This window comes from Vigna umbellata, chromosome 11, assembly GCF_029865625.1.
Source record: "Vigna umbellata cultivar VRB3 chromosome 11, Vumbellata_1.0, whole genome shotgun sequence".
Lineage (NCBI taxonomy): Eukaryota > Viridiplantae > Streptophyta > Magnoliopsida > Fabales > Fabaceae > Vigna > Vigna umbellata.
Genome location: NC_142175.1, coordinates 24,186,888 through 24,204,314, shown reverse-complemented (window position 1 = coordinate 24,204,314; position 17,427 = coordinate 24,186,888). Strand labels below are relative to the sequence as shown.

At 40.9% G+C, this 17,427-nt stretch overlaps 2 protein-coding genes across 2 annotated transcripts; one reads left to right on the top strand and one right to left on the bottom strand.

Annotated features, from left to right (window-relative positions):
* Window positions 1-849: 849 nt before the first annotated feature.
* Window positions 850-3,181, bottom strand: LOC148191246 (transcription initiation factor TFIID subunit 7-like). Its single transcript, XM_088101347.1, has 6 exons — window positions 2,594-3,181; window positions 2,401-2,464; window positions 1,651-1,904; window positions 1,425-1,544; window positions 1,243-1,312; window positions 850-941 (listed from the first exon to the last, which is right to left on the bottom strand). Exons 3-6 carry the CDS (start codon window positions 1,900-1,902, stop codon window positions 850-852), a joined length of 534 nt encoding a protein of 177 aa, XP_087957473.1. The 5' UTR covers window positions 1,903-1,904; window positions 2,401-2,464; window positions 2,594-3,181.
* A 2,708-nt stretch (window positions 3,182-5,889) lies between these two features.
* Window positions 5,890-6,808, top strand: LOC148191245 (uncharacterized). The gene is made up of 2 exons (XM_088101346.1): window positions 5,890-6,709; window positions 6,798-6,808. Exons 1-2 carry the CDS (start codon window positions 5,890-5,892, stop codon window positions 6,806-6,808), a joined length of 831 nt encoding a protein of 276 aa, XP_087957472.1.
* Window positions 6,809-17,427: the final 10,619 nt, after the last annotated feature.

Genomic DNA, 17,427 nt, shown 5'->3' with positions numbered 1-17,427 from the left:
CTGGAATGAAGCACACGGTGATAGGAAAGAACATGCTAGCATTTAATTGGCTTTAATGGAATGAGTAGTAGATTAGGATAAAGTCTAGATGATGGGACATGTGGTAGCAGGAGGTGTAGCAATGTGTTTCTTTTATTTGTTTAAGAATGAAGAGGTAGATTAGATGAAGCAAAGTAGTGCGCGGTCATGGGAATTTATTCCCTTGTCACGTCAACTTTAGAAGGTGAAGAATACTTTGAAAAATTTATTTTAGAAGTATTTGTAGGAAGTTGGCAACACGTAGTGTCACGGGAGTGTGTCACGTTCTGGAGGCAAAGAGGGGAAAATTCCATTTCATTTATTTTGCTAGAAGGAGGCACGGGTTCTAGTGGTAGAATAGGAATACTTTCTTGGAGAATGAAACATATGATGGATTGAGATGGTGACTCACGCGGATGGATTTTGGAAGCACACAGTTTAAATTTGAATTATCTCCAAGCGTTTCTTCTTGTTATTTCTGTGATGAATTTTTTTTTTATGTTTATGTTTAGCCTACAACATTGTGCATTTGATGTTTTAGCTTGAATGTTGCCTTTCTGTAGTTTGAACTGTGTTTGGATATTTATTTGTTGTTGTGTTCAGTTTCATGTTTTTATACATTTGAATACAGTCAATTATATTCGGTTGTGTTTAATTTTCATTTTTTTCAGTTCAATTGCATTCACAAAAACATTTTCAAAACCCCCCACTATGTGTTTGATCTGAGACTGAACCACATTTGGTCCTTGAGAGACGACCTAGGAGTCACTTCCTAGTACTGTACTGCATTAATATCTGCAATCAACTTTTGTGTGAGGTGCGACCCTCTCATCAAACATCATGCTTTGGTGCAGGCTTAGGTGCAACTTTTTTGTTAGCACCTCGGGCATTTTCCTCCACTTCTTGTTCAGCGGCTTCTGCATGTGAATCTCAGTCAAGGAAATAACCAAAGTGAAGATTGTTTCCACTATCAAGAAGGTAACAAACTAAATTTTATCCTTTATGCAAACATAGACTCTAGTTATCCCACGAACCCCGTGTCTATAAGTGAGGAAAACAATAAATAAAAGGGTGGTAAGAAAAAACCAATAATAATTTCATAATAATTTCAATAACTATCCATTATTTCAATAAAATAATTTAAAGTACAATCATAGATTAAAGATTAAAAAATGAAAACATCACTCATTTGCTGTTTGAGACAACAAAGACGTTTAAGGATATCAAGATTTTCAGCTGTTCCTCGAGCCATGATTTTGAGGAGATCTTTCTCAACACGAGACACAAGCTCAGGCTGGAAAATGAAATATTAACAAAAATGTTAATATGAGATCATATACACATACATATACATATATGGAGGAAGAGAGGTATGTCAATGTTTGTCATGTGAGTGAATATAATACATTAAGATCGGGCTCCCTGCGAAATCTACGCTTGCGAGCATCTCTCATCGACGGGGTGAGACCATGCCTGTACTCAATTACATCTGGAGCAGCATCACCAGATTCCCGAACCATAATCATCTGTTAGTTGGAGTCATAAAAAATCAGACACACAGTCATTAAGTTACATGAATCAAAGATGTGATTAGGAATGAACGAACTATTTGATTAATGATGCACAACTGACCTGACCAATGTCAGCAGTCTTAATCAAAGAGTTATCATCATATGTCTTGTAGGATTCAACAACACAAGGAAGGTCCAATAGAGAAGCTGGGAAGTGTTCATTCCCAATCATAAACGTACCACTCCTTCCATCCTCACTAAATGATAAATCTAATGACTTGTCTTCAGATGAAGAAGGATCAGTTTCATTCAAAAGCCGCTCTATTCTCTCTGCCACATTCGGTGGAACTCTAAGTATGAATTGCTCCTCCATAACTAAAAACATTAGGACATGTCTCAAAACACTAAAATGTAAAATGACTTGATTTAAAAAACACATAATGGACACTTTGGTGGAGAACGATCCATGTTCTGTACATAAATCGATTACAAAACAATTAGTCAATGCTTAATATACGTCTCTATATTATGACACGTACCCTATCAAATGGCTTCCTAAAGAATAACCTAAATTAATTTAGGTCCTCTTCTCTCTATCTTAGAATGTTTTTCAACATGTCTCTATCTTAATACTTGTTTTGTACATGTAAATCACTATGTACAATATTATTGTTTTATATTAATCACTATGACAATATTGTTTTAAGGTTTCGATATAGAAGGATATTGGCCAACCTACATTACGTTGAGCTAAATAATTTTAATTAAAAAATCAACATTTAAAGAACTAAATAACCCTCCTAATATGTTACATACAGTTGCATAAGCATACATTTGCAATTGGACGACTATTTGAAGGTTTAGGTCTTACTACGAGCTTTGGTTGATGGTCAAAATAAGCTTGTTCTATAGTGGATTGCAGGTACCGAGTGCAACTACAAAAGAAACAACATCACATATCAATTTATAATAAGTAATAAACCTACCTAATATAACGCACTTGATATAATATCATTCATAAATAATAAAATATATATAAAAACTAATTATTCACATATACTTACCACTAGCAATGAACTTGAGAACTGGATTTCTTGGCCTGTACATATGTGAAGAAGTTTTAATACACTAAAATATGAAAAATGAAAGCTCAGAACAGTATACTAAACACCAATTCAAAATTTCAATGTGCATATTAGAATTTTAAATTAAGAACACCAAGGTAGTAATGTATATCTTTGCAAATTTGGGTCTAAAAGTTTAGTAATGCCTAAATACACGAGACTAATCAAAGTTTAAAACAAACAGTATATAAAAAAAATTAATACAGAAAAAGTATTCCCGCTGAAGAAAAACTACTTTATCACTTAAAATCTGAAATCAAATTATCAGCATCTGACAATGGTGAATACATGGAAACACAAATATTGTACCAGATATTTTGCAGGAAATTTGTTTTCTTCTATCTCTACCAAATTTGATAAGTTTGATACAGTTTACAAAAGAAGGAAAAAAGAAGGTAGTTAGTACAGTTGTAATTACATAACTGTAACAGACTATTATAAATAGTCTTATCAGGAGGTGAGCAGGAAGTTTTTTGGGGGCTTTTGGAGAAGGGGAACTAGGAGAGTTAGGGTCCTCTCAAAAGACCTTTGTTTTCTGCTATACTTTGTTGTTGTGTTCCTACTACGTTGGTAGGACCGTTCTATTCCGAATAAAACATTCAAGAATCTGTCTTGGTATTTTCTTTCTGGGTGTTCCATCAAATGGTATTCAGAGCTTCTTTCTTGGTCCTGTGGTATCTGTGTGGGGGCATGGTGAATACAAGAATGGAAACAAGATTGGATGGGCTGGAAAAGATAGTGCAACAATTGGTTCAAGATCATGACAGAGCAGAAAAGGAACATCATGAGAGGTTCCAGCGGCTGTAAAATTTTGTTAGCGGACTTACGGTGGTGGTGAAGATGTCGAGTGAGTCAACGTGTGGGTCAAATCAGAATATGGGTACTCCTCTAAAGTCTGCTGAACAAAAATAAGACTGACAACTGAATGCTGGATCACGTGGCGCAAATTAGATATTCCTATCTTTGTGGGAGATGATGTGTTTGGCTGGACCAACCGGTTGGAAAGATACTTTCATCTCCAAGAAGTATCTGAAATGGAAAGAATGCAGACTGTGATGATAGCTTTGGAGGGGAAGGCCTTGCAATCCCACTTGGGAATCATTCAAATTGGCAGTGGTTCGTCGCATCCAGTCCAACATGTTCAAGAATCCTTTCGAGGTGGTTATTGCCTTAACTCAGACTGGTTCGGTTGAGGATTATGTTGAAAATTTTGAATAGTATGCAGGGCTGCTAAAGGGGATTGATCAAGATTATCTTATTGGGATATTCTTGAATGGATTAAGGGATGCTATTAAGGCAAAAGTGATGCTGTATGATCCCTCAACTCTGGCATAATTAATGATGAAGGCTCAAATGATGGAGGAAAAAATCCAAATTATGTCTATAAAGGGAAGGGACCAGTGGAGAGTAAAGTTGGGTCGGGTTTCAAAATCAACTGGATAACTAGAAGTTTCTCCAATGACGTGGGAAATTCTATTGTCTCAAGTAATCATAGTAGAGGGAAAGGGGGGACCCAGACATAACAAGTAGCATCATTAATCACCAGGGAGGGTAGCCAACCACATTTACCTAACCCTTGTCTCCTCCACTTACCGAAGACTATATTCTGTAAGTATATCCAGAACAACTGCTAGATACTAGAAAGACCACTCAAGGTGGCTTAGAAGTTCTTGTCAAATGGAAACATCTTCTAGATATTGAGAATGGTTGGGAATTTAGATATTGAGAATGGTTGGGAATTTAGATATTCAGAAACGAGGATTTCTCCGTACTATAATAACGTTCGTCCTTATTATGAAAAGGATGGACGCTCGTCATTTTATGGAAGTGGAACAAATAACAGAAATGTGAATAAGAGGAAGTATTATAATGTGCGAACAGTGTAATAGATGAAACTATGATTATGGAATTTGAACGAGCGTTCCAAGGAGGAACGTCTCTATGATCTGAATGTGATAAGTTGTATAGTATGACCATGGTAAAATTACTGATGGCTGTTCATCCTGATATTCCGTGAGTGCTCGTCCTCATGTAGAGGGGAGTAGGTCATGTGTGGGAATGGCAGGAGGTCCTAGTCCTACTGAGTACTTTGGACTGATAGGGCTAACCTCGGGTGGCAGCTGATGAGTGTTTCCAGTTACCACACCACCCGAGTGCACGAACGCTTGTAGTTACATGGATTCATACAATCCGGACGGTTGTTATTATGAGAGTTGGATGATTTACTCTATGCTGATTCATTGGTGTATGTCTTGTATGTTAATTTCTTATGTTAAAATTGTATGTGAGTTGTATGAATTAAATTGCCTAAGCTTACCCTTGCATTTCCTTGTGTTGTCTACTGGTTATGTACGTCCGTCTTGTCAATGCAATGATCATCCGTGTGGATGTGAGCAGATGGAGAGGCGCTGCTTGAAGAAACACTGGAAGAAGAAAATTTGGAGGACGCCAATCTGGTTGAAGTAGAGGTTAAAGCCGAGCAATAGAACGCTCGTTTAGTAGTAGTTGTTAGTGTTTCAGGAAATTATTTTGGGACGTTCGGTTATTTAGTTTTGTAAAACCGTTCGTCCATAACTTGGTATATTGTGGAAATTTCTGAACCCTGTATATCTTTTTACGTTCGGCTTTTAATAGCTGTTGTAATTAAGACTGCACTGTTTATTATTTAAATGTGATTAGTTCTAATTTATGGTGATTACTATATATTGGGATGTTACATTTATTGGTATCAGAGCAGTTTTGTTCTTTTAAGGACATGTAGGGTTATGAGTACACTGTGCTTTCGTTGTGTGCTTGTTATGTGTTTAATGAGTTATTGTTTTTAACTCTTGAACAATTCTAACGCTCGTCTTTCTCTGTGAACCAGAGAACGAATGGCGCCTAGACCGCCTCCTCCACCACAGCCTAACGAGTCTGACGCTCCAAATAATTCTAGGATGTTGGAGACGGTCATTGATAGGCTGCAACAACAGAACACAACCTTAGTAGAGCAGAACGCCGCCTTAATGAGGCAAAATCAGGAAGCAATGCAGAGTTTGGAGGCTTCGCGTGTCAACTCTGAAGCAACCCAGAGGCAGTTGATGGATATCCTTGCCGCTACCAGGGGCGCACCAGGAGCGTCCTCTTCCAACACTGCGCATCATGCCGAGTGGAGCTTGGAAAGCTTCCTGCAACACCACCCTGCCAAGTTCAATGGAAAAGGGCTTCCGGATGAAGCGGATTAATGGCTGAGGGATATGGAGAGGATCTATGATGCCAAAAGGTGTCCGGACGACAACCGTTTGGCATTCACAGAGTATTTGTTGACGGGAGAAGCTAGCCATTGGTGGTCAAGTATGAAGATGTTACTGGCTGAAGCTCAAAGTCCCATTACTTGGGAGGTTTTCAGAGCTAAATTCTATGAAGAGTATTTCCCGGACAGTGTGCGTTTTGCTAAGGAAGTTGAGTTCCTTCAATTGGTACAAGGTGGTATGTCTGTCTCGGAGTACACCAACAAATTCAAGCACCTGGTCCGTTTTAATACCATGGCTACAAGTGAAGAACGGCAATGCCGGAAGTTTGAGAACGGGCTGAGAAGTGACTTGAAAGTATTGATTTCCAGCCTGTGCATTAGGTCGTTCCCTGCCATGGTCGAGAGAGCAAAGGTACTGGAGAAGAACGTTGCTGAGGCCGAGCAACATAAGAAGCAGCAATTGAGTAGGGGGCCGGTTGTATCCAGAAACACTGCGAACGCGAGAAGGTCACCATACGTTCGTCCAACTCAATCCCCTGGCGGATCACAAGCCTTGGTCACTGTCGGCCAATCTGGACAGCCAAGGAGCTTGACATGTTATCAGTGTGGAGGACCACACTATCGTTGGGCTTGTCCTCAGCTGATTGGGGGAAAATATTGCAACAAGTGTAGAAGGAGCGGACACTCAGATCAGGAGTGTAATATGGGAAGACGAGCGGCACTGAGGCCGCCTAACGCTGGAAGAACGCAGCAAGGAAGAGGTGGACGAGCGCAAGCAGTGGGGAGAGTGTATGCAATTACTGGTGCTGAAGCTGCTCGTTCAGGTACACTCATCACCAGCACTTGCTTATTGTTGGAAAGCCGTGTGGCGTGTTGTATGATTCGGGGGCAACTCATTCCTTCATCTCGAAGGCGTGCGTTAAGAAACTGGGGCTAGTGGAGAGTGAATTACAGTTCAACTTGGTGGTGTCAACCCCAGCGGCTGGTGGGATTAAGACATCTACAGTTTGTGTGAGATGTCCTATAGAAGTTGAGGGGCGTAGATTTAAGGTTAATCTCATTTGTTTACCCCTACAAGACTTAGAAGTAATTTTGGGGATGGATTGGTTGGCTACCAATCGGATTCTCATTGATTGTGGGAAGAAGGAGTTAGTCTTTCCAGATGAAGAAGAGGAGGAATTATCAGTCACGCTCGGTCAGCTGAAAGAGGATATCATGGAAGGAGCGAGCTGTTTCCTGATCATGACATATGAAGATGAAGAAGTGAGGGACGCGAAAGTGGAGCGTTCGTCCGACACTAGAAGCAGTAAAGAACGAACGGTAGTGGATGAATTCCCGGATGTCTTTCCGGATGAGGTCCCTGGTCTACCTCCAATTCGTGAGGTTGAATTCACGATCGACCTGGTGACAACTGCTGCATCCATTTCGGTTCAACCTTATAGAATGGCACCAGCCGAGTTGGTCGAGCTTAAGAAGCAAATTGAGGAGTTGCTGGATAAGAAGTTCATAAGGCCGAGCGCTTCACCTTGGGGAGCGCCTGTGTTGTTGGTAAAGAAGAAGGATGGCAGCTCTCGGCTCTGCATTGATTATAGGCAACTCAATAAGCTGACCATCAAGAACAAGTATCCACTGCCAAGGATTGACGACCTACTGGATCAGTTGCAAGGTGCGTGCGTATTTTCAAAGATTGATTTACGTTCGGGCTATCACCAAATTAGAGTGAAGGAAGGAGACATTCCGAAGATTGCATTCCGGTCTCGTTATGGACACTATGAATACGTAGTGATGCCCTTTGGAGTGACGAACGCACCTGCAATTTTCATGGACTACATGAACCGGATTTTTAGACCATACTTGGATAAATTTGTTGTAGTATTTATTGACGACATCCTCATTTATTCCAAGAGCTTTGATGAGCATGAAGACCACTTGAGGATCGTGTTGAACGTATTGAGGGAAAAAGAATTGTATGCTAAGAGGTCAAAGTGTGAATTCTGGATGAAGGAAATCCAGTTTTTGGGGCACGTCGTTTCTGCTGGAGGTATTTCAGTGGATCCGGCCAAGGTGAAAGCAGTGCTGGATTGGGAAAGTCCACGTTCGGTCACAAAGGTTAGGAGCTTCGTGGGGCTCGCGGGCTATTATAGACGGTTCATTGAGGGATTCTCCAAGATAGTAGCTCCGCTGACCTATCTCACCAGGAAGGATCAACCGTTTGCCTGGACCGATCGTTGTGAGGAGAGCTTCCAAGAATTGAAGAGAAAATTGACGAGCGCCCCAGTGTTGGTTATTCCAGACACGGCCAAACCTTTTGAAGTGTATTGTGATGCGTCGTATCAAGGTTTGGGCTGCGTACTGATGCAGGAAAGGAGGGTAGTGGCGTACGCTTCTAGGCAGTTGAAGGTCCACGAGAAGAATTACCCCACACACGACTTAGAGTTGGCAGCAGTCGTGTTTGCACTAAAGATTTGGAGGCATTACCTGTATGGAGCAACGTTCCAAGTCTTTAGTGATCACAAGAGTCTCAAGTACCTCTTTGATCAAAAGGAGTTGAATATGAGGCAAAGGAGGTGGCTTCAATTCTTGAAGGATTATGAGTTTGAGTTGTTGTATCATCCTGGGAAAGCTAATGTGGTAGCGGACGCCTTGAGTAGGAAGGCAGTCAGAGTCTCGGCAATGATGGTGAAAGAGCTAAGCTTGGTGGAAAGTTTCAGAGATCTAAGGTTACAGTTCGACTTAGGAGCGAACGTTATTAGATGCTGTAACCTTAGAATTTCCAGTGATGTGTTCGACCGAATCAGAGTGAAGCAGCGTGAGGATGAAGAATTGGCTAAGATATTAAGTACGCTCGGCACAGATCAGGCTAAGGAGTTCAGTACTGGAACGGACGGTCTACTGCGTTATATGGGTAGGACGTGCGTTCCAAACGATGGTGAGCTGAAGAGAATCATCCTGGAGGAAGGGCATCATAGCCGTCTTAGCATGCATCCTGGCATGACTAAGATGTATCAAGACCTTCGTTTATCATTCTGGTGGCCGGGAATGAAAAGTGACATTGCACGTTTTGTAGCGTCCTGTTTAACTTGTCAGCGTTCAAAGGCCGAACACCAAAGACCAGGCGGATTGCTGCAGCCATTGGAGATTCCAGAGTTGAAGTGGGACAACATCTCCATGGATTTCGTGACCCATCTACCACGCACAGTCCGAAACCATGATTCAATTTGGGTGATTGTGGATAGATTAACTAAGAGCGCCCACTTCCTGGCCGTTAACTTGAAGATGTCAATGACAAACTTGGCCAAGTTGTATATTAAGGAGATCGTTCGGTTGCATGGAGTTCCTTCGAGCATCATCTCAGACCGAGACACGAGATTTACTTCTCGTTTTTGGCAATCGTTGCAAGGAGAACTGGGGAGCAAGTTGCAGATGAGTTCGGCCTATCACCCTCAGACGGACGGCCAATCTGAGCGAACCATCCAGACCCTCGAGGACTTATTGAGGACGTGCGTCCTAGATCATATGGGAGTATGGGATGAAACTCTGCCGCTCGTTGAATTCACGTATAATAACAGTTTTCAAGCAAGCATAGGAATGGCACCGTTTGAAGCTCTCTACGGAAGGAAATGTCGAACGCCACTGTGTTGGTTCCAAGAAGGAGAGAATGTATTAACCGGACCTGATCTAATCCAGCAGACGACCGAGAAGGTAAAATTGATCCAAGAGCGACTGAAGACGTCTCAAAGCAGACAGAAATCTTATGCTGATAAGAGAAGAAGACCCTTAGAGTTCGCTGCAGGAGACCACGTTTTTCTAAGGCTGAATCCGATCACTGGAGTGGGAAGAGTCCTTCGTCCAAAGAAGCTGTCTCCCAAGTTCGTAGGACCTTATCAAATTCTGAAGAAGATTGGATCAGTGGCGTATAAGTTAGCTTTACCACCTCAACTGTCCAACCTCCATCCAGTCTTCCACGTTTCCCAACTCCGGAAGTATAAAGCTGATCCATCACACATACTGGAGTTGGAGAACGTCCAACTTCGCCCAGACCGAACGCTAGAGATGCAACCCGTTTACGTGGAAGACAGCCGCACCAAACTCTACAAAGGAAAGGACGTTCGTCTTGTCAAGGTGGTGTGGGACGCAAGGACTGGCGACTCAACATGGGAGGTTGAAGAGGCTATGAAGGAGCTATACCCTCACTTGTTTCCTGGTAAGATTTATAATTTTCGAGGACGAAAATTTTTGTAGTTAGGGGGAATGTGAGACCCTGAATAATTAACGCACCCAAATCCACACTCTGATCACCATTAAATGCACTGCGTGATGGACAAATTTATGATCACCAAAATATGATGTCACAAACTTGTTTCACAATCGGCAAGTATGACCGAATCGTTCAAGTAATAAACTTGGTAAGACCAAGTATCGTTCTCCCAAAGGACGCACGGCCTAGTTTAGTTGTATGGTTTGTTGATTAGCTAAGACTTAAGAACGAAATATTTGGAGTTTAATATGCAAGACAGAAAATAAACATGTATGCATGAGTTTTTGATCAATGGCAAAAGCAAAAGATAAACACTTTCAATGAAATATATGAATGAATATGTTGTTGGGGGTCAATTTCATCTTATCCACTCTCATATATTTTAGGAATTCAACATTCAAATCATCATTGTTAATGCCACTCTCTAAAGTACCTTTCTAGAAGGCTTCTCCCTAATCACGAGTTCATACAATTCCTAGCATTCCTAATGATCAGTTCATAAGTTCAGGAGCTTAACGACAACCAACATAATATTGGGAGAAATTCCCCGGATCTAGACTTCCCCGTACGTTCCCGTATCGACAAAACCAATAATCATGCATCGAATGAGTTAAACAATGCAAGCATTAAGCAAAGAGGAAAAACCCTAACTAATGATGAAAGAAAGCATAAATCTTAGATTAAGATGCAAGTATAAATTCCATATATGAGAGCTTCAAGAGATTACATTGATTCCCCAACAAACATACAAGGTTTAGTTCACCATATTCATGGTGAACCTAGATGAACAATGAAAGAATGAAAGAATAAACCCTAAAAAGGTGAAGAGGTAGCCTGTGCATCCAAGATCCTCCTTCAAAGGGGTGGAAGAGAGAGTGTTTGCCTCGTTTCTGCCAAAGATACAAACCCTAGGACGTCCTAAAGCTTATATACTATTCTAAAATTACAAAGAATCTAGGCCCAAGCCCATAAGTGTGCCGCTCAGCGGTAAAGTACCGCTCAGCGATGAGTGCGCGTCTCGTTTCTTCCCCTCAGCGGCCATTTTGCCCCTCAGCGGACCTCCCGTGACCTCCTGAGTGCCGCTCAGCGGTAAAATGCCGCTGAGCGGTGACTTCAGCTTCTCCTTTTGCACTCTTTGATTTCTTTTCTGATTCCTTCTCTCTCCTTCTTCACTTCTTTCACTAAATTCACCTTAAAACCTGCACAAAAACACTGAAATCAAGCATAAACCTGTCCAGCTCTCTTATTTATGAAAATATGGATAAAAGTATGATTTCAAGCTAGTTTCTAAGTATAAAGGTTGCTTTTAGTATCAATTTTAAGCATGAAAATAATAGTTTTTCAACTGTTATCACCGCGCCACGTCAAAATGCACTCACACCCACTCTGCATGCGACTGCCAAGTGTCACGGCTGGAACCTTCTAAAATTGGTAGTGGAAGACAAGTGGCATGTGGAGAATGGGCGTTCGTTCTGCGTGGGAAGGAAAATGATTTTTCTGAAAACTCTTCCCATTCTCTGCATGCATTCACCTTCTTCCTCACGGAACTCTGGCCTTTCCTTTTCTCCAACTTCTCTCTGAAACTCCTTCATCTTCTCTCTAAGATAACTCACCACCAACCTCTCCGATTCCATTTCAGAAACCGTAGGACCGTTCACGGCGTCGTGAGCTTTCACTGGAACCGAACGCTTTAGAGTTCTGTAGCCGGTAAGTCCTCAAACTCTAAACGTTCCTTTCTGAGTTGCATGCGGACCCTGGTACAGCTGCATGTTAGAATATAAGCTGAGTTCTTCTACATTTCTTGTGGTTAGATTTAGTGAAACACTTGAGAAGCACGTTGAGGGTAGGAAATCGTATTTGGACAAGTTAAAAAGCATTCGCTTAGGGCGTTCACTGCTAGACCAGGTAAGGGAAGCTTTAGTAATTTAATTTATACTTGTATGATGTGTGTGAAAGCATGAAGTTATTGGATGTATGAAATGTATGAAGTTTGAGTATGTATGAACGAGCATTGTTGTACTGAATGTATATGAGTGATATTGTTTGAACTGTATGTTTATGATGGAACGTATGAATTGGAAAATGAATAATTTCTGTAAAGTATGAGATGATAATATGAATTCTGTAATGTATGAGATTTATAGTGGAGATAAATTATAAGATATGAATCGTATGAAAATGTTGAAGTTATTGTAGATGAAAAATCTGGACAATGTAATAGTCTTTGCTTGATAATACACGCTCGTCGTCGAACGGTCTTATACCGTTCGGTTTCCCCTGAACATGACTTAGAATGGGAATACTTTCATTTGGAAAGGATTCTGCTTAAGAACGAGCGTCTTCTTGTGAAAGGCTAGGTTTGAGCGTTCGGCTCAGCCTAGTGGTGTCCAACGATTGAAATAAATTGAAGTTATATTAGTAACGCTTTGTTTTATAATCCAACGTTCGTTATAGGTAGCGCTTAGTCTTATATTAAGCGTTCGTCCAAATGAGCTCTCGGTCTTATATCGAGCGTTCGTTCTAATTAGTGCTCGGTCATCTACCTAGCGTTCGTTCTAAGTAGTGTTCGGTTTTATGCCGAACGCTCGTCCTTATATTTGATTCCCGAACGAACGTAAATAGCGTTCGTCCAAAATTTTTAGTTGACGTTCGGTCATTGACTGGCGGTGGTGTATCCTGAATTAAATTACGCTCGACTCATTTATTTAAATAAATTGTGATGTATCTATCCATTTGATTCGATCTAGAGTCATTGTACTTAAAATTTTTCTAAGTATTATTCAGAGTTTCTAGAGTCAATTCCTTTGACTGAGTTTAAGTATTCGTAACGTCCGTCAGTGGACAGGAGTTCGTTTCTTTTGTTCAGAAACGAGGATTTCTCCGTACTATAATAACGTCCGTCCTTATTATGAAAAGGATGGACGCTCGTCATTTTATGGAAGTGGAACAAATAACAGAAATGTGAATAAGAGGAAGTATTATAATGTGCGAACAGTGTAATAGATGAAACTATGATTATGGAATTTGAACGAGCGTTCCAAGGAGGAACGTCTCTATGATCTGAATGTGATAAGTTGTATAGTATGACCATGGTAAAATTACTGATGGCTGTTCATCCTGATATTCCGTGAGTGCTCGTCCTCATGTAGAGGGGAGTAGGTCATGTGTGGGAATGGCAGGAGGTCCTAGTCCTACTGAGTACTTTGGACTGATAGGGCTAACCTCGGGTGGCAGCTGATGAGTGTTTCCAGTTACCACACCACCCGAGTGCACGAACGCCTGTAGTTACATGGATTCATACAGTCCGGACGGTTGTTATTATGAGAGTTGGATGATTTACTCTATGCTGATTCATTGGTGTATGTCTTGTATGTTAATTTCTTATGTTAAAATTATATGTGAGTTGTATGAATTAAATTACCTAAGCTTACCCTTGCATTTCCTTGTGTTGTCTACTGGTTATGTACGTCCGTCTTGTTAATGCAATGATCATCCGTGTGGATGTGAGCAGATGGAGAGGCGCTGCTTGAAGAAACACTGGAAGAAGAAAATTTGGAGGACGCCAATCTGGTTGAAGTAGAGGTTAAAGCCGAGCAATAGAACGCTCGTTTAGTAGTAGTTGTTAGTGTTTCAGGAAATTATTTTGGGACGTTCGGTTATTTAGTTTTGTAAAACCGTTCGTCCATAACTTGGTATATTGTGGAAATTTCTGAACCCTATAGATCTTTGTACGTTCGGCTTTTAATAGCTGTTGTAATTAAGACTGCACTGTTTATTATTTAAATGTGATTAGTTCTAATTTATGGTGATTACTATATATTGGGATGTTACAGAAAACCTTTCTGTAGTGCATTAAAAACGCACTTTCATAACTCTGCCATCCACGCCAAGTGTCACCGAGAGGAAATTGGAGTCAGTAATGGGGGGTACAAGTGTCAACGGGAGAGACGCACAAACGTGCGGACGTGGGAAGAAACAAAATGAATTTTTCTGGAAAACCCTTCCTCTCTCCTGCACTCATCTTCTTCCCTCCAAACTCAGACCCCATTCTCTCCTCCTTCTCTCTAGAACCCTTTCATCTTTTCTCTACTATAACTCACCACCATCTTCTCCGATCATGTTTCAGAAACCATAGGAGCATTCCCGGAGTTGTGAGCTTCAATCTGAACCGAATAGATCCAGGTTCTGGAACCGGTAAGTCTCTCGACTCTAGACGCTCGTTTCTGAGTTGCATGCGGACCCAGATACAGCTGCATGCAAGGGTATAAGCTAAATTCTTCTACGTTTCTTTTGGTTAGATTTAGTGAAGAACTTGAGAAGAACGTTGAGGGTAGAAAGCCATAGTTGAACGAGTCAAAAATCACTCTCTTAGGGCGTTCACTACTGAACCAGGTAAGGGAAGCTTAGTAATTTAATTGATACTTGTATATTGAGTGTGAAAGCATGAAGTGAACTGGATGTATGAAATGTATGATGTTTAAGTATGCATGAACGAGTACTGTTGTACTGAATGTATATGGTTGATATTGTTTGAACTGTATGTTGATGATGAAACGTATGAATTGGAAAATGGATGATTTCTGTAGAGTATGAGATGATAATATGAATTCTATAAAGTATGTGATTTATGTTGGATATGAAATTATAAGATATCAATCGTATGAAAAATGTTGAGTTAAGATAGATGAAAAAAATCTGAAAAACGATATTCCTTACCTTGATAATGTACGCTCGTCATCGAATGGTCTTATACCGTTCGGCTTTCTAATAAATGGCTAAATGGAATTCTTTCATTTGGAAAGAACTCCGCTCGAGAACGAGCGTCCTCTTGTGAAAGGCTAGGTTTGAGCGTTCGGCTCAGCCTAGTGGTACCCAACGATCGTAAATTAATTGAAGTTATATTAGTAACGCTCGGTTTTATATCCAGCGTTCGTGATAGGTAGCGCTTAGTCTTATATTAAGCGTTCGTCCAAATGAGCTCTCGGTCTTATATCGAGCGTTCGTTCTAATTAGTGCTCGGTCATCTACCTAGCGTTCGTCCTAAGTAGTGTTCGGTTTTATACCGAACGCTCGTCCTTACCTTTGATTCCTAAACGGACGTAAATAGCGTTCGTCCAAATGGTTAGTAAGCATATATATATATATATATAATTGGCGTTCGGTCACTGACCGGCAGTCGACCTCTTTTAAAACGATTTGTTCTCAGTATAGTTAAATACTTGTCTTTTTGTATATCTATCCATTTGGATTCGGCCCAGAGTGTGTACACTTAAAATTATTTCTGAATATTTATTGTATCAATATGGAGTCATTTTCCTTCAACTGATTGAGTAGCCAGGACGTTCGTTAAATACCGAGTGTTGAATTATTCTGATTTTGGAACGAGTCTTTGTAAATCCAGTTTTCGCGTTCGTCCTCGTCCTTCAGAGGATTGAACGTTCGGTATTTTATACTCTTAAAACTAAAGATGAAAATGAAGATAAAGTGTAAGATTATGAAGTGTGAACCATATTTGGAGTAATAATATGATGATGGATTTTGAACAAGCGTTCCAAGGAGGAACGTCTCTATGATTTGAATATGAGAAGTTGTGTAGTATGACCATGGTAAAGCTGCTGATGGCAGTTCATCCTGATGTTCCGTGAGTGCTCGTCCTCAAGTAGAGGGGAGTAGGTCATGTGTGGGAACGGCAGGAGGTCCTAGTCCTAGTGAGTACTTTGGACTGATAGGGCTAACCTCGGGTGGCAGCTGTTGAGTGTTTCCAGTTATCACATCACCCGGGTGCACGAACGCCTGTAGATACATGGATTCATACAGTCCGGACGGTCGGTCTTATGGGAGTTTTGGATGATTAAATTCTATGTTGATATATTATTGTATTTCTTGTGTGTTGATTTGCATATGTTGATTTGTATGTTGGCTGTATGAATTAAATTACCTAAGCTTACCCTTGTGTTTTCCTTGTGTTGTCTATTGTTTATGTACGTCTGTCCTGTCAATGCAATGATCATCCGTGTGGATGTGAGCAGATGGAGACACCCTTTTGGAGGAAGTGGTTGAAGAAGAAAACCTGGTGGACGTCGAAGTGAAGGCCGAGACTTAGATTGTCCAGTAGGCTTAGTCTGTTTAGAATTTTTGTGACGTTCGGTTATTGGTTTTTGTAAAACCGTTCGTCTTAAACCTTGGGTATATTGTGGTAATTTTTGTAACCCTGTATCTGTTAACGTTCGGCTTTTGATAGCTGATTTTGTTTAAGACACTGTTTAATCATGTAAATGTGATTAGTTCTAATTTATGGTAATTACTATAATTTGGGATGTTACATTTAGTGGTATCAGAGCAGTTTTGTTCTTTTAAGGACACTGTAGGTTATGAGTACACTGTGTTTTCGTTTTGTGCTTATTGTGTGTTTAGTGAGTTATTGTTTTTAACTCTTGAACATAATTAACGTTCGTTTTTCTCTGTGTCCCAGAGAACGAATGGCGCCTAGACTCCCTCCTCCACCACAGCCTAATGAGCCTGACGCGCCCAACAACGCTAGGTTGTTGGAGACAGTCATTGAGAGACTGCAACAACAGAACACCATTTTAATGGAGCAGAACGCAGCTGCTCTACAGAGTTTAGAGGCCGCACGCGCCAACTCTGAAGCAACGCAACGTCAATTAATGGAACTTATAGCTACCACCAGAGGCACCCCAGGGGCGTCCTCTTCTAATGCAACTCACCAGGCGGAATGGAGCTTAGAGAGTTTCCTCCAACATCATCCTGCCAAATTCAATGGAAAAGGTCTTCCGGATGAAGCGGATCAGTGGTTAAGGGATATGGAGCGAATCTACAACGCCAAAAGATGTCCGGACGATAACCGTTTGGTGTACACAGAATACTTATTGACTGGAGAAGCTAGCCATTGGTGGTCGAGTATGAAGATGTTACTGACTGAAGCTCAGAGTACCATCTCTTGGGAAGTTTTCAGGACTAAATTTTATGAAGAATATTTTCCGGACAGTGTGCGGTTTGCTAAGGAGGTAGAGTTCCTACAGTTAGTACAAGGTGGGATGTTCGTCTCGGAGTACACCAATAAATTCAAGCACCTAGTCCGTTTTAATACCATGGCTACAAGTGAAGAATGATAATGCAGGAAGTTTGAGAACGGGCTGAGGAGTGACTTGAAAGTATTGATATCCAGTCTTTGCATTAGATCCTTCCCTGCTATGGTCGAGAGAGCCAAAGTGTTGGAAAAGAACGTTGCTGAGGTCGAGCAACAGAAGAAACAGCAAACGAGTA